This window comes from Stigmatopora argus, chromosome 22, assembly GCF_051989625.1.
Source record: "Stigmatopora argus isolate UIUO_Sarg chromosome 22, RoL_Sarg_1.0, whole genome shotgun sequence".
Lineage (NCBI taxonomy): Eukaryota > Metazoa > Chordata > Actinopteri > Syngnathiformes > Syngnathidae > Stigmatopora > Stigmatopora argus.
This window is the reverse complement of record NC_135408.1, coordinates 11,789,225-11,804,346: the sequence shown is the minus strand read 5'-3', so window position 1 is coordinate 11,804,346 and position 15,122 is coordinate 11,789,225. Positions and strand designations below refer to the sequence as shown.

Sequence of the window (15,122 nt, the reverse complement as noted above, 5' to 3'; positions counted from 1 at the left end):
TTTTTTAAATCCCGAGGCTGCCGTACATTTCTTCCACTGCAGACATTTAACGGCTCCTTTTCTCTCTTCCCCCTGATAGTTTGACTACAATGACACCAGAAAAACTCATTAAAGTAATGAACTCTTTAATTATGCTCTCCATTTAAGAGAAATGACACCCATTAGCCACTCTCTGAGAATGAGATTGCCCACGATTTCATTTACTTAAAAGTGTACGTAGCTCTTGGGCATCTTTCTACTTTTATTGGGATTGGCCATTCTCGAAACTGCTATTGATATCGTCTTGTTTAATAGCGGTACTGGCTTCGGAAAGTGCATCGCATTGTTGTTTACGACGCCGTCCGTTTTTTTTTCGCCGACAGTTTGTGGAAGATAGGATCTACCGCCACTTGGAGCCGGCTTTAGCCTTCCAGCTGGAGCTCAACCGCATGCGCAATTTCGCCCTGACGGCCATTCCTTGTGCCAATCACAAAATGCATCTGTATCTGGGCGCGGCACGTGTGGAAGTGGGCGCAGAAGTTACCGATTACCGCTTCTTTGTGCGGGCCATTATCCGACATTCTGATCTGGTGACAAAGGTGAGACCGGCGCAATTGATCTTAATATCCGTGTTAAAGAACCACGGCTGCCCGTGACCATCAAATGGCAGCCATCACTGACATTTCTTTCCCCCCCACCTTTCTTCTCCAGGAGGCCTCTTTCGAGTACCTCCACAACGAGGCCGAGCGTTTGCTCCTGGAGGCCATGGACGAGCTGGAGGTCGCATTCAACAACACAACAGTGCGCACGGACTGTAACCACATATTTCTCAATTTTGTGCCTACGGTCATCATGGACCCTTCCAAGGTACGGAAAGTGAAAGCTTTTTCAAATGGAGCACAGCTTCAGCGTAAGCAACGCGTGGCTTTGCCAACAGATCGAGGAGTCCGTCCGTTCCATGGTGATGCGTTACGGCAGCCGGCTGTGGAAACTGCGCGTCCTGCAAGCCGAACTGAAAATCAACATCCGCCTGACTCCCACTGGGGAGCAAATCCCCATCCGCTTGTTCCTTACAAATGAATCCGGCTACTACTTGGACATCAGTCTCTACAAGGAGGTCACCGACTCACAAACGGGACAGGTGGGGCCCAAAAATCGCCAGGTGGGGCATTCATACTTTTTCCATATCACACATTTTGAATAGTCACAGGAAAAGTGCTTCTCCTTCCTTCCCTCGTGGATTTCTAATCTTCGACGCAACAGTTGATTTGTCGCAATATTCATTAAAAGTCTTAGAAATGGCCAAGTCAAATTAAAACAGTGTCCTTTCCACCTTTTACAAAGTTAAAGTTCAATCTCCAGCACCCTGCCTGGTATAGTAACAACCTTGGAAAAATAGCCTTTTGGAAAAATAGTGGGACAGTCTCTGCCTTTTTTCAAATAAAATTAATGTGATTTAAACGTAATGTATTTTAGAATTATAGAAAATGTCCTATTTAAATATAGAATTAAGAAAAAGGCAGCGTTGTAAGATGACTAAAGGATATTGAGGGCACGTAGAAATATAGGGACTCTATGAGGGTGGAACTGACAGGGAATCGGGCTAGAAGTTGATTTAGGAGAAGATATATGGATGGACAAGAAAGTGGCTGGTGTAGGGGAGAATGATGGAAAGGACTGGGTGAAGTGGGGAAAAAAATTGGGTCCTCATGGGTCAAGCTGAAAGTACAGTAGTAGTTTCAAAGCAAAAAGAAGGGGGAAGTTCCATTTCATACATCCCAGCATCATCAAGGCTTTTCACCCTCCCATCAATTAACTAACCTAATTTATGTTATTGGTTTGTCTTGTGTTTTTTGTTTTCCCCCCATCGGTTGCTGAGCTATGCCCAATTAAGTTGACATTTCAAAAAAAAAAATCTAAATAAGTCATGCTTTTCATGGGTCATTAACATCAACTTAATCACCAAAATGAAAGAAAATTCACCTGGTGCATGGAATTAGAGTCCCTCTCTTTTTGTGCAGATCATGTTCCAGGACTACGGAGAGAAGCAGGGTCCTTTAAACGGGATGCTTATCAACACGCCTTACGTCACCAAGGACCTGCTGCAGTCAAAACGTTTTCAGGCGCAGTCGCTGGGCACCACCTACGTCTATGATTTCCCAGAGATGTTTCGACAGGTACGGTCCAAACCAATTCAAATCCCTGCTCGCTACCGTCATTAGCGCGAGCCTACCAGGTGACATTTACTATACATCTTCTTGCAGGCTCTGAAAAAGTTGTGGCACTCCACCCAAGCGCACGCTTTTCTCCCCAACTGTCCTCTTCCCTCGGAGTTGCTGACCTTCACCGAGCTGGTGTTGGATGCCCAAGGTCAACTAGTACAGATGAACCGGCTGCCAGGTGGCAACGAGGTGCGTGGATAACGAAACGGAACCGGCGAAACGCCGCCGGGGGGCCAGCCCACGAGTTGCAATTGTCGTCTAGATCGGTATGGTGGCGTGGCGAATGACCCTCCGCACGCCGGAATATCCGGCGGCACGCGACGTCGTCGTCATCAGTAATGACATCACGCACAAGATCGGCTCGTTCGGACCCCAGGAGGACATTCTCTTTCTGCGGGCCTCCGAGATGGCGCGGGAATGCGGCATCCCGCGTATCTACATCGCCGCCAACAGCGGCGCCCGCATCGGCCTGGCCGAGGAAATCCGACACATGTTCCACGTGGCCTGGCAAGATCCGGCCGACCCGTACAAGGTCGGTGGTCACTTTGGTGGCTTTTCATCGCGGTCCCCGTCACGCCATAACTGTTTTCTCCGTAATGTCCTTGCAGGGTTTCAAATATCTGTACCTCACGCCCCAGGATTACAAGAAGGTGTCGGCTCTGAATTCCGTACATTGCGAACACGTGGAGGACGAGGGCGAATCCAGGTAGGTCGAGATATTTTCGCAAGACGTCGCCCATATTTAACTAGAATAGAATCCAGAAGACCGTATGTTTTTAAGACCGGCTCGCTCGTAATGGACGTGACCATCTCCATTTGGTGTCGTGTAGATACAAGATCACGGACATCATTGGCAAGGATGAAGGGCTGGGGGTGGAGAATCTGAAAGGGTCCGGCATGATTGCTGGCGAATCCTCCGCGGCTTATGAGGAGATCATCACCATGAACCTGGTAAGATCACGCGTGTAGAAAATACAAATAGCTTCGGCCTCCACACGGATTGCCTGGCTCCAAAGGTGACGTGCCGAGCCATCGGAATTGGAGCCTATCTGGTGAGGCTGGGGCAGAGGACCATTCAGGTGGACAACTCGCACATCATCCTGACCGGGGCCGGAGCTCTCAACAAGGTACAACGACAGTGTTGGGGGCGGAAAAAAATGGGCTCCTTTTAACGTCAACGTATATTTAGTCTTAATCTACCGTATTTTCACGACTATAAGGCGCACCGCATTATAAGGCGCACCCTCAATGAATGACACATTTTAGAGAAAATTTAAGACTTGAGTGTGCCTTATAGTCGTGAAAATACGGTACTTTTTTGGCAGAAATAGATATCGGATGCCAGTGGCTGGAGAGGAATTGAAGTTTTATCCAATTTTTCTGAAATACTGTATTAGCTTTAGTTTAGAAAAAGACAAAGAACGATAGCACAGAAGATTTTTGCTGGCTTTCCTATATAAATGCCAGCTTTTACCAGGCTCTGTTTGACTATAGAAGATGCCGGCAATCCCAGAGCCTTCATCGTTAAATAATTGAAGGGGAACCATGGGGTTCTATTTGCTGGAGGCTGCAAAGCAGGACAGCCATATTATTTGTTTTCCATTAAAATGAATGTTTTGCTGAGGCAGGCTTTTCTGCTCGTTGTCGATTGCTGGAAGTGCTGGCGTGTGAGCTTGTACGCTTTGCTACTTCTCTCTCCCGTTCGCTCCCCTTGTCATTGTAATGAGATGTCTCCATTTCACATTAATTGACAGGCGGCAACATGAGAAATCATGCAAATGGCAGGTTGATGGCGCTGTTGTTTTTAGACCACTCCGCTGTGAAGCTGCTTACTGGTCGATGAAATTGAAATATCCAGATGTAGCTAATAGCTAAACACTTGAAAGTTCAGATCAGAGATGTCCAAACTACGGCCAGCGGGGACCAACTCTGGCCCTCTGCCCACTTTTTATTGGCCCTCAGGACATGCTGAAACTATCATTTCAAAATGGCCGCACAAGAACCTTAAATTTAGCCTACTTGTCATCTTTAACATCAGAGGGAGATGAACCATTACAGGCTGAAACAAATACAGAAAACTAGATTTTTCTGTAGTGTAAACATAAGAACACATTTTTTAGAATATATTTCGACCTCTGGGTTAGATTGGATTTTGTCGTTTGTATCCCTTAAATTCGTGTCTACCTGCCGTTGACGGAGATTGTCATTGACTGTCAAAATGGTTTCATTAATACATTATAAAACCCCGATCTTTGTTTCCATCTTCATAGTGGAATAATTTCAAGTTGGTCCTTGCAATTTTGTATTTAAAAAGATTTTGGACGCCCATGGTCTATAGATAGATGTGATTGTATTTTTTGAAGACTTTCAGCAACCCGCTAGGCCCCCATTTTTCACGTGACCTACTGTCTATTAACTGAAACTTAATTGAGAGCAGGAGGCCAGCACCGCAAGATCATCCTTTAATTAGCCTCTAGAAGCCTTCCATATTTTCACGGGCTCTGGATAGTTAACTAGTAGAGCAAATACTCCAATGAGTTGTTGCACGGACTTGGCCTCTCTTTTTCCTCTCCTTCCTTTTCCTCCCTCCCCCAGCATCCCTCTCTCTCTCTCCCCCCCTCGCCTAACCTCCCCTCCCTCGCCTTCCCATCTCCGCGCAGCGGAATCTTAATGAAGCCGCGATGGCCGGAGGCTCAGAGGCTTTGTGTGTGTCAAGGTGACTGCAATGTTTCTAGGTGCTGCAGGCTTTCCTGACAGCTTTAGGAGAGCGCCCTAGATTTGTAGCCAGATACATAACCATTAATGGTAATAAAGAAAGTAAATGATGGCTGAAAAGGTGAACGGCGAGGCTAGGGAGGGAGCGCCTCGGTTTTTTACCGTGCCGTGTCGGGGACCTGCCACCTGTTCCTGCCCGCTTATGAAAATAGGGTGTGCAGAGGCTAAGATTCAATGGCTTTAGCTCGCTTCAAAAGTCCCCCAGATCAATTTTTAGAAGATTGGCCACCTTCCTCTATGAACATGCTCGGCCCTTCGTAGTTTTTAAAGGGCAAATCCAAATGATGATGATGAAAATTGGCTGTTTGTGTCTCTTGACAGGTGCTTGGAAGAGAGGTTTACACGTCAAATAACCAGCTGGGAGGAATCCAAATTATGCACAACAACGGCGTGACCCACAGCACTGTTTGTGATGACTTTGAAGGGGTCTTTACGCTGCTGGAGTGGCTCTCTTATATGCCCAAGGTAACATCCCAATAAGCTTGACGTGAGTTGATGTCTAGAAAAAGTCATCAATGATTGTGTATTTTTTTTTCTCCCAGTGCAAATTTAGTCCGGTGCCCATTTTGAGCGCCAAGGACCCCATACACAGGCTTGTCGAATTTGTGCCAACAAAGGCACCCTATGATCCTCGTTGGATGCTAGCTGGTCGTCCTAACCAGAGTGAGTGCCAGCTTCTGTTAAAAGATGTCGTATTTTACGTACTATAGGAAGTACCAGCCACAGAATACACATTGAAGAAGAACAAAAAAAATAATGTCACACTGGAGTATAAGATGCATTTTTTTGGAAAGGCGTTTTTTTAAACATACAAAAAACTAAGAACAATAGTAATAATAGTAAAATGGATAACAACATCCTAAATAGACTTCTGTTAAAATAACCATTTTTTGGATAAGTATAACCTAAAAAAAGAATTTAAAAAAACAGATGGGAGGTTAACACGTGACCCAGCCAAACTATATAAAGAAAAGTGCAACTTGTAGTCTGGAAAATACAGTACATCAAAGTCTTTCTGATGGTTAATTTGATGTTTTGTCAAGTGAGTTTTTTTTAAACTGATTTTTGGGGGGGGGGGTGTTCATTATTAATTTAATTGGATGGAAGATTTGAAATATTATTCACATGCTCTAATCTAAGTACATCCCCGTGCCAAGTCCAAGTATGCATTTCAGTGCAGGAAGTCTAACTATATGGGACACAAGCCATGACAATGATTTCTTCTTTTTCTTAGCTAAAGTAAATATAAAGATTTATCACATTGAGCAAATGTGCCCTAGGCTGGAAGTCGCAATTCTTCATTTTCAGAAGGCTCTAGGCAGCCGCTAAGAGAGAAACACCGGAGTCGGCCGCTATCACGCTCGACGAGACAAGATGGAGATAGCGCCCAAATGGATGTGGATGCGTTTGCACACTGCGAGCTAGCACTCTGCCTCTCCCGCAACGGTGTAATTATAGCTGGAGACCACAGAGATATTGGAGGCTTGCGCGAAAAGAGGCACACGCGCGTCGAGCGGCAAGGCTTAATTGAACAGTAACCTCCTCGTCTACGGCCTGTTGTTAGCCGGCAGAAAAACAGCTTCGCCAGCCTTTTGTGTCCAATCATCCATCACGTTTCATGCCAAGATTACTGATACAGAGCAAAGCCACACGCAGCCTCCAAAACCTCCATCCCTGATTCCCTCCCTCCCTCCATCCGTTCGTATTAAGGAGAATCTGGTGAAATGTAACAAAGAAAATGAGGGATTGGAGTTGAAATGCGCTACAAATGACTGTGTGTTCCCTCCCATCTCCATTGAAGGCCCCAAAGGCTCCTGGCAGAGTGGCTTCTTTGACCACGGTTCCTTCATTGAGATGATGCAGCCGTGGGCTCAGAGCGTGGTGGTGGGCAGAGCTCGGTAAGTTGGCATAATCACAACAATATAACGGGGATTTCTTGTACTCTAGTTAAACGAGCGCAAAGTCCACCAGTTAATTTATGAAATGAGCTCAAAGCTTGTTTGAAGTTGGAATGATGTATTTGGTAGTATGCCAAAGTTATTAGTGTGTGGTCTGTATAAAAACGGGTTCTTTTTTTTTTAATGCAACTCAGGGTGAGCTATTGCTGTCAAGGTGTTAATATACTGTATTTTCTTAGATTGGGTGGGATACCCACTGGAGTGGTTGCTGTGGAAACGAGGTCAGTGGAGCTGTCGATCCCGGCTGATCCAGCTAATTTGGACTCCGAGGCCAAGGTGAGGCGGGTCGCACGCCGCGTACTGCGTAAAGTACCTGGTGGAGTGTTTCATCTGTAGCTTGAATGATTGCCATGTTCTGATGCGTGCGTCCAGATCATCCAGCAGGCGGGCCAGGTGTGGTTCCCCGACTCGGCTTTCAAAACAGCCCAAGCTATCAAGGACCTGAACCGAGAGGGTCTGCCTCTCTTTGTCTTTGCCAACTGGAGGGGCTTCTCCGGAGGAATGAAAGGTGTTTGGCGCATTTGTAACATTCATAACGTCTCAAAGACGTGGCCTTAATGTTATTGGTCCATAATTGGTTATGTATTTATTTCTTGTTCCTCCCACTTTTGCTTTGAAAATAATTCTTTTTCAGTTACACTGATTTATGTGTGTATGTATGTATGTATACGTGATGGCACCTAACATGAATCTTTTTTCATTTTTATTTTTAGACATGTATGACCAAGTGTTAAAGTTCGGAGCCTATATTGTAGACGGGCTGCGGGAGTATAAGCAGCCTGTACTGGTCTACATCCCCCCGCAGGCCGAGCTGCGGGGAGGCTCCTGGGTGGTCATCGATCCCACCATCAACCCCCGCCACATGGAGATGTACGCCGATAAGGACAGCCGGTGAGTGGCCCTCTTTCCCGAACGGCGTCGGGCGAATGGCCGCCTCGTCCGCCCAAACCGTTCGTGTGCTCAGGGGTGGAGTCCTGGAACCCGAGGGAACGGTGGAGATCAAGTTCAGGAGGAAAGACCTGGTGAAGACCATGAGACGAGTGGATCCCATCTACATGAGCCTGGCTGAAAGATTGGGTGGGTGGTGGTTTTCACTTTTCACTTGGTGTTCTTTTCTGGCAGTGGCCCGCTTCATTTGTAGTCTTTCTCCGTCCGCCGCCCATCCGTAAAGTGCAGGGGATGATGGTAGATGGAGGTTTTGCGGGGGGTGGGGGGCTCCTCTATCTCTTGAACGCATCATCTTTGGCGCAGTCTCTTGAGAGAGACATGTCAATCACAGCTGGCGAGGATCAATTGTCAGCTTTACTGTTTCCCCGGCGCAGCACATCGATTTAACTGGCAGAAAGCGTGATCCGATGCCGCTCTGGCCGGACCGCCGCAGTCTTATTGAGGAGCAGATTGGAATTGACAGCTCTGGGAGGAAAGCTAAATACAACTCTGTTAGTCAGGCTTAAGTCACTGCTGCACTTTGCATTTAGATTTGACCATTTTTTTTTGGCCCATCCGCTCACTTTTAACTCTTTGGCTACCGTCGACAGCAAAAGAACCGATGACTTTTGTTCCTTCGGCGACGGACATTGTAGTTCAAATAATTGGACGTCGTCTACAAGCAATAAATAAAAAAAAGAGACTAATGATGGGTAGTTGCTGGCACACAGTGTTCATTGTAACCCATATTAATCATTTGTATATTTGGTTTCTTTTTCTGTGTGTGATGGTAGACGATATGTGGGCATAAATTTTGATGGCGTACCCAAATTCGCACAGGAAATGGTCGATACCAATCATTAGAATGAAGTGACTACTCTGATTCTTTTAAGTATTTGCTTATAGTTGCTCGCAAATTCATTCTCCCCATTAGCATATCCAAATACGCAATCAATTTGAACTAGCAGGATTGATTTCCTGGCATTCCAAATGTTAATATAGGTGTTAATTGCTGTTAAAAGTCTTTGTTCTCCCCGAAAGGAACGCCAGAGTTGAGTGCTCCTGACCGTAAAGAGCTGGAGACCAAGCTAAAAGAGCGAGAAGAGTTTCTGTCGCCCATCTACCACCAAGTGGCAGTTCAGTTTGCGGACCTCCACGACACCCCCGGACGCATGCAGGAGAAGGGCGTCATCACGGTGGGTGCTTTGCCTATTCTCGTAATGCTAGCGAATCGAACGGACAGAAAACACGTTACAATTTTGGGAGGACCGGACTTGTCTCGATGTGGAATCAGATCCTTTTGATTTTATGAAGATGTTTGTCCTTTTCCGCTCTCAGGATATCCTAGAGTGGCAAACATCCCGCCAGTTCTTTTATTGGCGCCTGCGGCGTCTCCTCTTGGAAGACACGGCGAAAAGAAAGATCCACGAAGCCAACGGCGACCTGACGGACGGACAAATCCAGGCCATGCTGCGCCGCTGGTTCGTCGAGGCCGAAGGAACCGTCAAGGTTAGACGTTAAAAGATTTGGGTTTTCTAGCATGAACGCAATTTGCAGGTATGAATTCATTTTCTTCTTTTTTTTATTTGGTCTAATTATACGTACATCCATATGCTTCATTCAAGTATATACTATATTAGTATAGTATATTTTATATACCTTGACTCTATAACTAGGTCCTATATAGTCTAGTCTTTGTTCTAGTTGCTTTCTGAATCAGGAATTTGGAAGACGTATGAGTCTTCCAAACAATTTAATTTCACTTGACTGTTTTCACAGTAAAATCAAGCAACAATTAATTTCAATTCAAGTAATAGACGCTCAATGTTTATTGTCACCCGGATTGTAAATGCTCCGCTCAGAGAGTGTTTAAGCCTGACATGAACTAAAGATCCACCAAGCACGGTTCCTGGAGGCCCAATTGAGCTCCGCCTCAGAGGAGCGGCAATGGAAAGTGGCCATCTTGGTGTGCGAGAAAACCCTAACCGCATCAGAAATGACTGTTTTAAGCCACAATTAATCACAGCCCTGGCACGTGCTGATAGGAGAGCAACACGCTGTCTCTTAATTAAAAGCAAACAGATTAAAAATGATTAATAAGGGCATTAAATGTTCTCGCGGACCTCAAGCGGGGCTATTCATATAAAGGCAAGGGCCTATTAAAGCCCTCCAGCCGCAAATCTCTAAGCCCCTCCAGCCTGGCTTTGTTTGGGATCAGAGATGCCGGGACTCATGAATACTATTATTCCTATCGGGCCCGAATCAACAGCAGACGCCACCCCGCGTCCGCCCTCGCGCCCGGTCCACTTCCTTTGTCTGCCTCCGTATTGATTCGCGTCCAATTTTGCCGGAAGACGTGACAATGGCATCCCGCAGGCCTATCTGTGGGACAACAACGAAGAGGTGGTGGGATGGCTGGAGAGGCAACTGGCCGAAGACGAGGGAGCCCGCTCGGTGGTCGACGAGAACATCAAGTACATCCGCCGCGATCACATCCTCAAGCAGATTCGCAGGTGGGTAGCGGGAGGGCCGCCGCCGCCGCCGTCCGTGGCCACGTGCGCCGGCCCTCCTCACTTCTCCTTTTTACGGTGCTCTTCTTCACAGCTTCGTTCAAGCTAATCCGGAGGTGGCCATGGATTCCATCGTGCACATGACCCAGCACATCTCGCCCACTCAGAGAGCCGAGGTGGTGCGTATATTGTCCACTATGGAGACCTCGGCCTCCTCCTAGTTCGGAGGGCGTGGCTTTGCCGGAGAGGACGTGACGTCCCCCGTATTCACGCTGGGAAAAACATATTTTTGACGTTGGCTTTGGTCGGACAGCAGTTTTTGACTCCTTTCATAAACGGTGACACTTTTTCTATAAAAAAGATGCTTATTTTGCAACAAAAAAATCAATATAGTAGATTTTTAACAAAAGATATGGCGAGTCGCGTGTTTGTAGTAACATACCAAGTGAAAGGGAATTAGGAACTGCTGCCCGACCTAAACCAACAGTATTTCTTTACTTTTTTTTTCTCCCATATTGTTGCCCAGCGTCATTAGCCATTTTGCAAATTCTCTCAATTCGGCTGCTATTGACGGCGATATTCCAAACGGCGACGTCGTCCGATTCCGACCCCGCGGTCCTGGTTATATATTGGGAGGACATTGCCAAAGGCCTCGGCGAGAGAGGCTCTTTTAAACGACCAACGAGGGTGCACTTAGTTACTGAGCAGAAAAATAGCAGGAACGATGGAAGCCATTTGGACAGAAGAGCACAGCGGGGAGCAAAAGGGCCCCTTTTTTCCACCCCGGCTGCCTCCCCATTCTCCTGCAGCGAACACAAAACTACAGCTGTCCCTTCTGTTCAGATGACATGCTTCTCCACATGCACTTTATACCGCCTGGCGGTTCGCGTCGCACACGGAACCAAAGCCGCTCTCGACGGAAATGCGCCACATCCGCGTCAGAGGCGGCCGTACTCAAATCGAATGTGAAACACTGAGTCGACGTTGGCGCGTTACTTTCCCCCCCCGACATGAAACCGATCGAGGAAAATAGTTTTTTAAGAAATGCTGGTTTTTTTCTAATAGAAAGTGTTTTTGGGATACATGATGAGATCACAACTGTGTCAATGAATCGTGTAACCTGTCAGCAAAAGTTGATCTGTAGGACGTGTAACTATTTTTTATTTATACTTTTTGGTAGGAAATGTTGCTTACTGGTAATAGCGTTATTTGTTTGCAATTTGCTTATTGCGACTGGGTTTTTGTTCATAGGCAAAGAAACAAAAACAAAAAAAACTGGGTACTTTGTGACAACTGAATGACAGTATTGCTGAGCTAATTGTATTATAAGTCATTGGCTGCCATTGACGGCGATTGACGTTCAATCACCCGCAAGTTGATGGAAAAAAATCACTGAAATCAGTCCTTGACATCACTGCCTCATTACAATCATGTAACAATGTGAAAACAGTTTTGTCCTCAATGCCGTGCCTTTTTTTTCTTTGACGTTTACTGACTTGTCGGCCATTTGCTTTTCAACAAACCGACGTTAAACGGAACGCGTTTGTGACATAATGACGTTAACAATCTCAATAAAGCTTTACCCTATTTCATTATACTTTACGTTTTCAATACCTCGCCACCTCTAAAGCTCTTAATACAAACACTGTACATGCTGATAATTAATCTCCAACTGATACTTGCGTCACGGAAAGTTCAATTGGTGGCGTCCGAAGCGGAACATTACACTAGGGAGGCATTTTCTGATTATTTGAAAACGATACTCTTTGCATTCTGTAACCCAAAGACGATTAAAGTGTCTTTTTTTCTTTTTTTTTTCTTTATCCCACTCCCTTGCCTTTTAAACTTCAACAGTCTTAAGAAGGATGAAACGGATCAAACAAATACTGGGGGAGTTATCTCCTCCTTTTATTTATTTAATTTGGTCTTATTTCGTTGCTATCATCCCCTCGGCTCTGTCAACTTTGTTATCGTCCCACCAACAAATATGTAAGACAAATTGAGTCGCATGTGCCCAATACCCACAACAATTACGAGCGGACCGAAAAGAAGAAAGTCATTTGGTGCTATAATTGGAAATGTGTGTTGCGTGGTCCCCCCTTTGTCTCCCATAGGCTTTTGCTCATTTGTGGTGCCGTGCGCCACCGGATAATTCTTTTGAACAGTCACAAAATGCAGATTCCTTTGCCTCCGCAGTCACTGGAATCGAGGAAATACCGTTTTTGGGGGGGGAACTTTAATGCTAAGTATTTTCTTTCCTTGTAAAAATGCATGAAGTGAAACGCAGATTCACCTGGACAATATATTTAGCCAGGAATGTACTTTTTTTAATATATATATATATGATGGAAAAAAGGGCTCTTGTCAAAATGTGGATTATTGGTTGTGTTTTTGTGGCTTGCGTTTGCCCGGTCTTGCTTGGCCGTTGGGACAACTGGCTTGTTTCCCTCTGGGTTGACATGTTTTAGCTCCATGTGATTTCGCTTGGTGGCCACATCGGAGTTGTCCAATGTTTTTTCTTTCTTTTCTTAGCCGCTCTTGGGTATCGGCAACCGTGACCCGAGTTTTCTGAGTCTGCGGCAAATTTTCCTCCATCGTAAGATGCACGTTTGTGATGTCAGCAATGTTGTATTACCTCGGTCACCTCCCATAAAGTCCAATTTGGCTGCAGAAACGTGGCAATCTGACGCTGATTTACCTTGGCTACCCCCTGTCCATCATTTCCATTTCTCCAGACAACTCTCTCTACTTCACTTTCTTTTGCAAGTGTGGACTGCAGGACCAATCCAGTCAACAAACATGAGTTACCTTTCACCTTTGACAGCCATGTTTGGCTAATTAGTCCAATGATGTTCTCTGTTCTTGGTTATTTTCCTATCTTTTGCAGTCTGGTTATATTTTTCTTGGGGAGAAAAAAAACCTTGCAATAGGAAGTATTGCCACAGCAAATCACCACACTTGTTACAATTTGTTTAGTACAGTATACAAAGTGTACTGTACTTATTTCATTGTCGCGACTTGCTGTTTTTCCCAGAGGAAGCGTTGGTAGGAAAGTGAAGGGGGAAAAAAAATAAGAATGCGTGCAATGAGATTGAAATGGAGGAATTAAGATAGCTCAGAAGGGAGACTCAATCATGCATCTTGGGGGAGAAGCATAATTCCACATTGATGTGTCTCAATGGCTTGACAGCACTTGAGAGACAATGCGCCTGACCCAGATGCAGGATTCCAATTAGCCTACTATATGCAACAGTTGAGATGAAATGCGAACGGGGTCTTTATGGAGCCCCTGGCCTGCCTGATTGCTGCCTGAAAACAAAAAAAGTCAACTGACACAGGGAGTGAGAAGCCCCAGCCGTTCTCGGCTCAGAGTTTCCAAAGAAAAGCTTCTGCCGACCTGCCTGCCTGCCTCTCTTTTACCCTGTCCGAACCTAGTTACTTGGTGTACGGTGTCTCGCTTACAATTGGAATAACTGGTGATATACACACTCTTGGGTATTTGAAAATAATTTTAGGGGACCTGATCCATTAGTTGTTGTAAGACTAATCGCCAATCAACATGTTTCTGCTTAGTGGCATCACTCTAACCCTAACCTAATCCATTTGAACCGGGCAGCGACACAATGGCCCCGTTGGAAATTCACCTGAAATGGTGTACATTTCTCTCTTTAAAAAATGGAAGCAAGCTACAGGCAGGCCCGCCGATGGCCGTATTGGTAAAAACAGTCACGTATGATTGGGATTATTGCGCCCTCCTTCATTTGGAGCAAGACGCGTACACATCAGCGATGTCCGAGCACATTTCCAAAGCAGCTTACTTTACACTGGAGACTAAAAAGGGTATTAGCGCCTCTTGGTTTTTTCGCAGAGAGGGAGCGAGGACGTGAATCTCTTTGGGGGCGGCCTGTCAGCCAGCTGCACCGCGGGCTTAATCCCCAATCCATGTTTAAAATGTGTCACCGGGGTCAAAGATTTCAACACCCGGTGATCATCGCCCTCATAATGCACACATTGTCATTCTGCCAGGGCTCGGTAAACATTGGCTGAGAGCTCGAGACTTGGGATAGACAGACAGACAGACAGACAGACCGGACGCACCTGCTTAAGACGCCAGGACGGCGACCACGATGCATTTTTCATTTCATCTGAAGACGCTTGACTTTTTTTTTTTATTTATACTAGAAGAGCAATCCACATTATTTGCACGACAACAGCGAGAAACACATTGTGGAAAATGTGGCGGTGTTTCCGATGGACCGCCGAGCCTCCTCTCCTCTCCTCTCCCCCTGCCTCTTCTCACGTCTGACATTAACATTCATAGAGCCAGTGAAGTGTGGCGAGCCACGCGTACGCAGCCGTCGACTAGATGTGTGGAGGAGGAGAGAAAAGGTGCCGGTAATGGTGGGAGGGATGGCGGTTCGGGGAAGGGGATGTGGGGGGTCGGCTGGGTACCAAGAGGGATGAAGCGTATAGAGGCCCTGACTTAGGTTAGGGAGAGAAAAAAAGAAAAAACACAGGCACGCCACAGAAGAATTGTAGGAAAGGTCAGCAAGCAAGGTGATGCATCCTGGGCCATAGATCACTATTATTACTGCGGGTCATTGTCTGCTCCGGAAATTAGAAGGGCAGGCGGACCGTCTGCGTGGCGGTTGGAAAAGTGGCCAAGGCCGCCACGAAAGTCTCTCAGCAAAAAATAAATAAATAAATCAAGGTCCAAGAGGAGAGGTGATTTGTTTTTGTGTTTGCTTGGA

The 15,122-nt window shown here is 46.0% G+C and overlaps 1 protein-coding gene across 10 annotated transcripts in view; it reads left to right on the top strand.

Moving 5' to 3' along the window:
* acaca (acetyl-CoA carboxylase alpha) overlaps positions 1 to 15,122 on the top strand; it is a 40,317-nt gene that overhangs the window by 16,044 nt on the left and 9,151 nt on the right. For 5 of the 10 annotated variants that reach the window (XM_077591648.1, XM_077591646.1, XM_077591652.1 and 2 more), the window contains 20 exons: positions 363 to 578; positions 691 to 846; positions 917 to 1,141; positions 2,001 to 2,156; positions 2,244 to 2,390; positions 2,464 to 2,733; positions 2,810 to 2,907; positions 3,032 to 3,152; positions 3,218 to 3,328; positions 5,298 to 5,441; positions 5,519 to 5,639; positions 6,778 to 6,874; positions 7,114 to 7,210; positions 7,307 to 7,442; positions 7,648 to 7,825; positions 7,899 to 8,011; positions 8,903 to 9,057; positions 9,200 to 9,370; positions 10,238 to 10,374; positions 10,466 to 11,960. In XM_077591648.1, the coding sequence (XP_077447774.1) occupies positions 363 to 578; positions 691 to 846; positions 917 to 1,141; positions 2,001 to 2,156; positions 2,244 to 2,390; positions 2,464 to 2,733; positions 2,810 to 2,907; positions 3,032 to 3,152; positions 3,218 to 3,328; positions 5,298 to 5,441; positions 5,519 to 5,639; positions 6,778 to 6,874; positions 7,114 to 7,210; positions 7,307 to 7,442; positions 7,648 to 7,825; positions 7,899 to 8,011; positions 8,903 to 9,057; positions 9,200 to 9,370; positions 10,238 to 10,374; positions 10,466 to 10,592 (2,976 nt within the window). In that variant the 3' untranslated portion in view covers positions 10,593 to 11,960. Of the gene's footprint in view, positions 1 to 362; positions 579 to 690; positions 847 to 916; positions 1,142 to 2,000; positions 2,157 to 2,243; positions 2,391 to 2,463; positions 2,734 to 2,809; positions 2,908 to 3,031; positions 3,153 to 3,217; positions 3,329 to 5,297; positions 5,442 to 5,518; positions 5,640 to 6,777; positions 6,875 to 7,113; positions 7,211 to 7,306; positions 7,443 to 7,647; positions 7,826 to 7,898; positions 8,012 to 8,902; positions 9,058 to 9,199; positions 9,371 to 10,237; positions 10,375 to 10,465; positions 11,961 to 15,122 lie in introns of those variants that run through there. The other 5 variants (XM_077591654.1, XM_077591655.1, XM_077591651.1 and 2 more) reach the window with 2 other exon arrangements.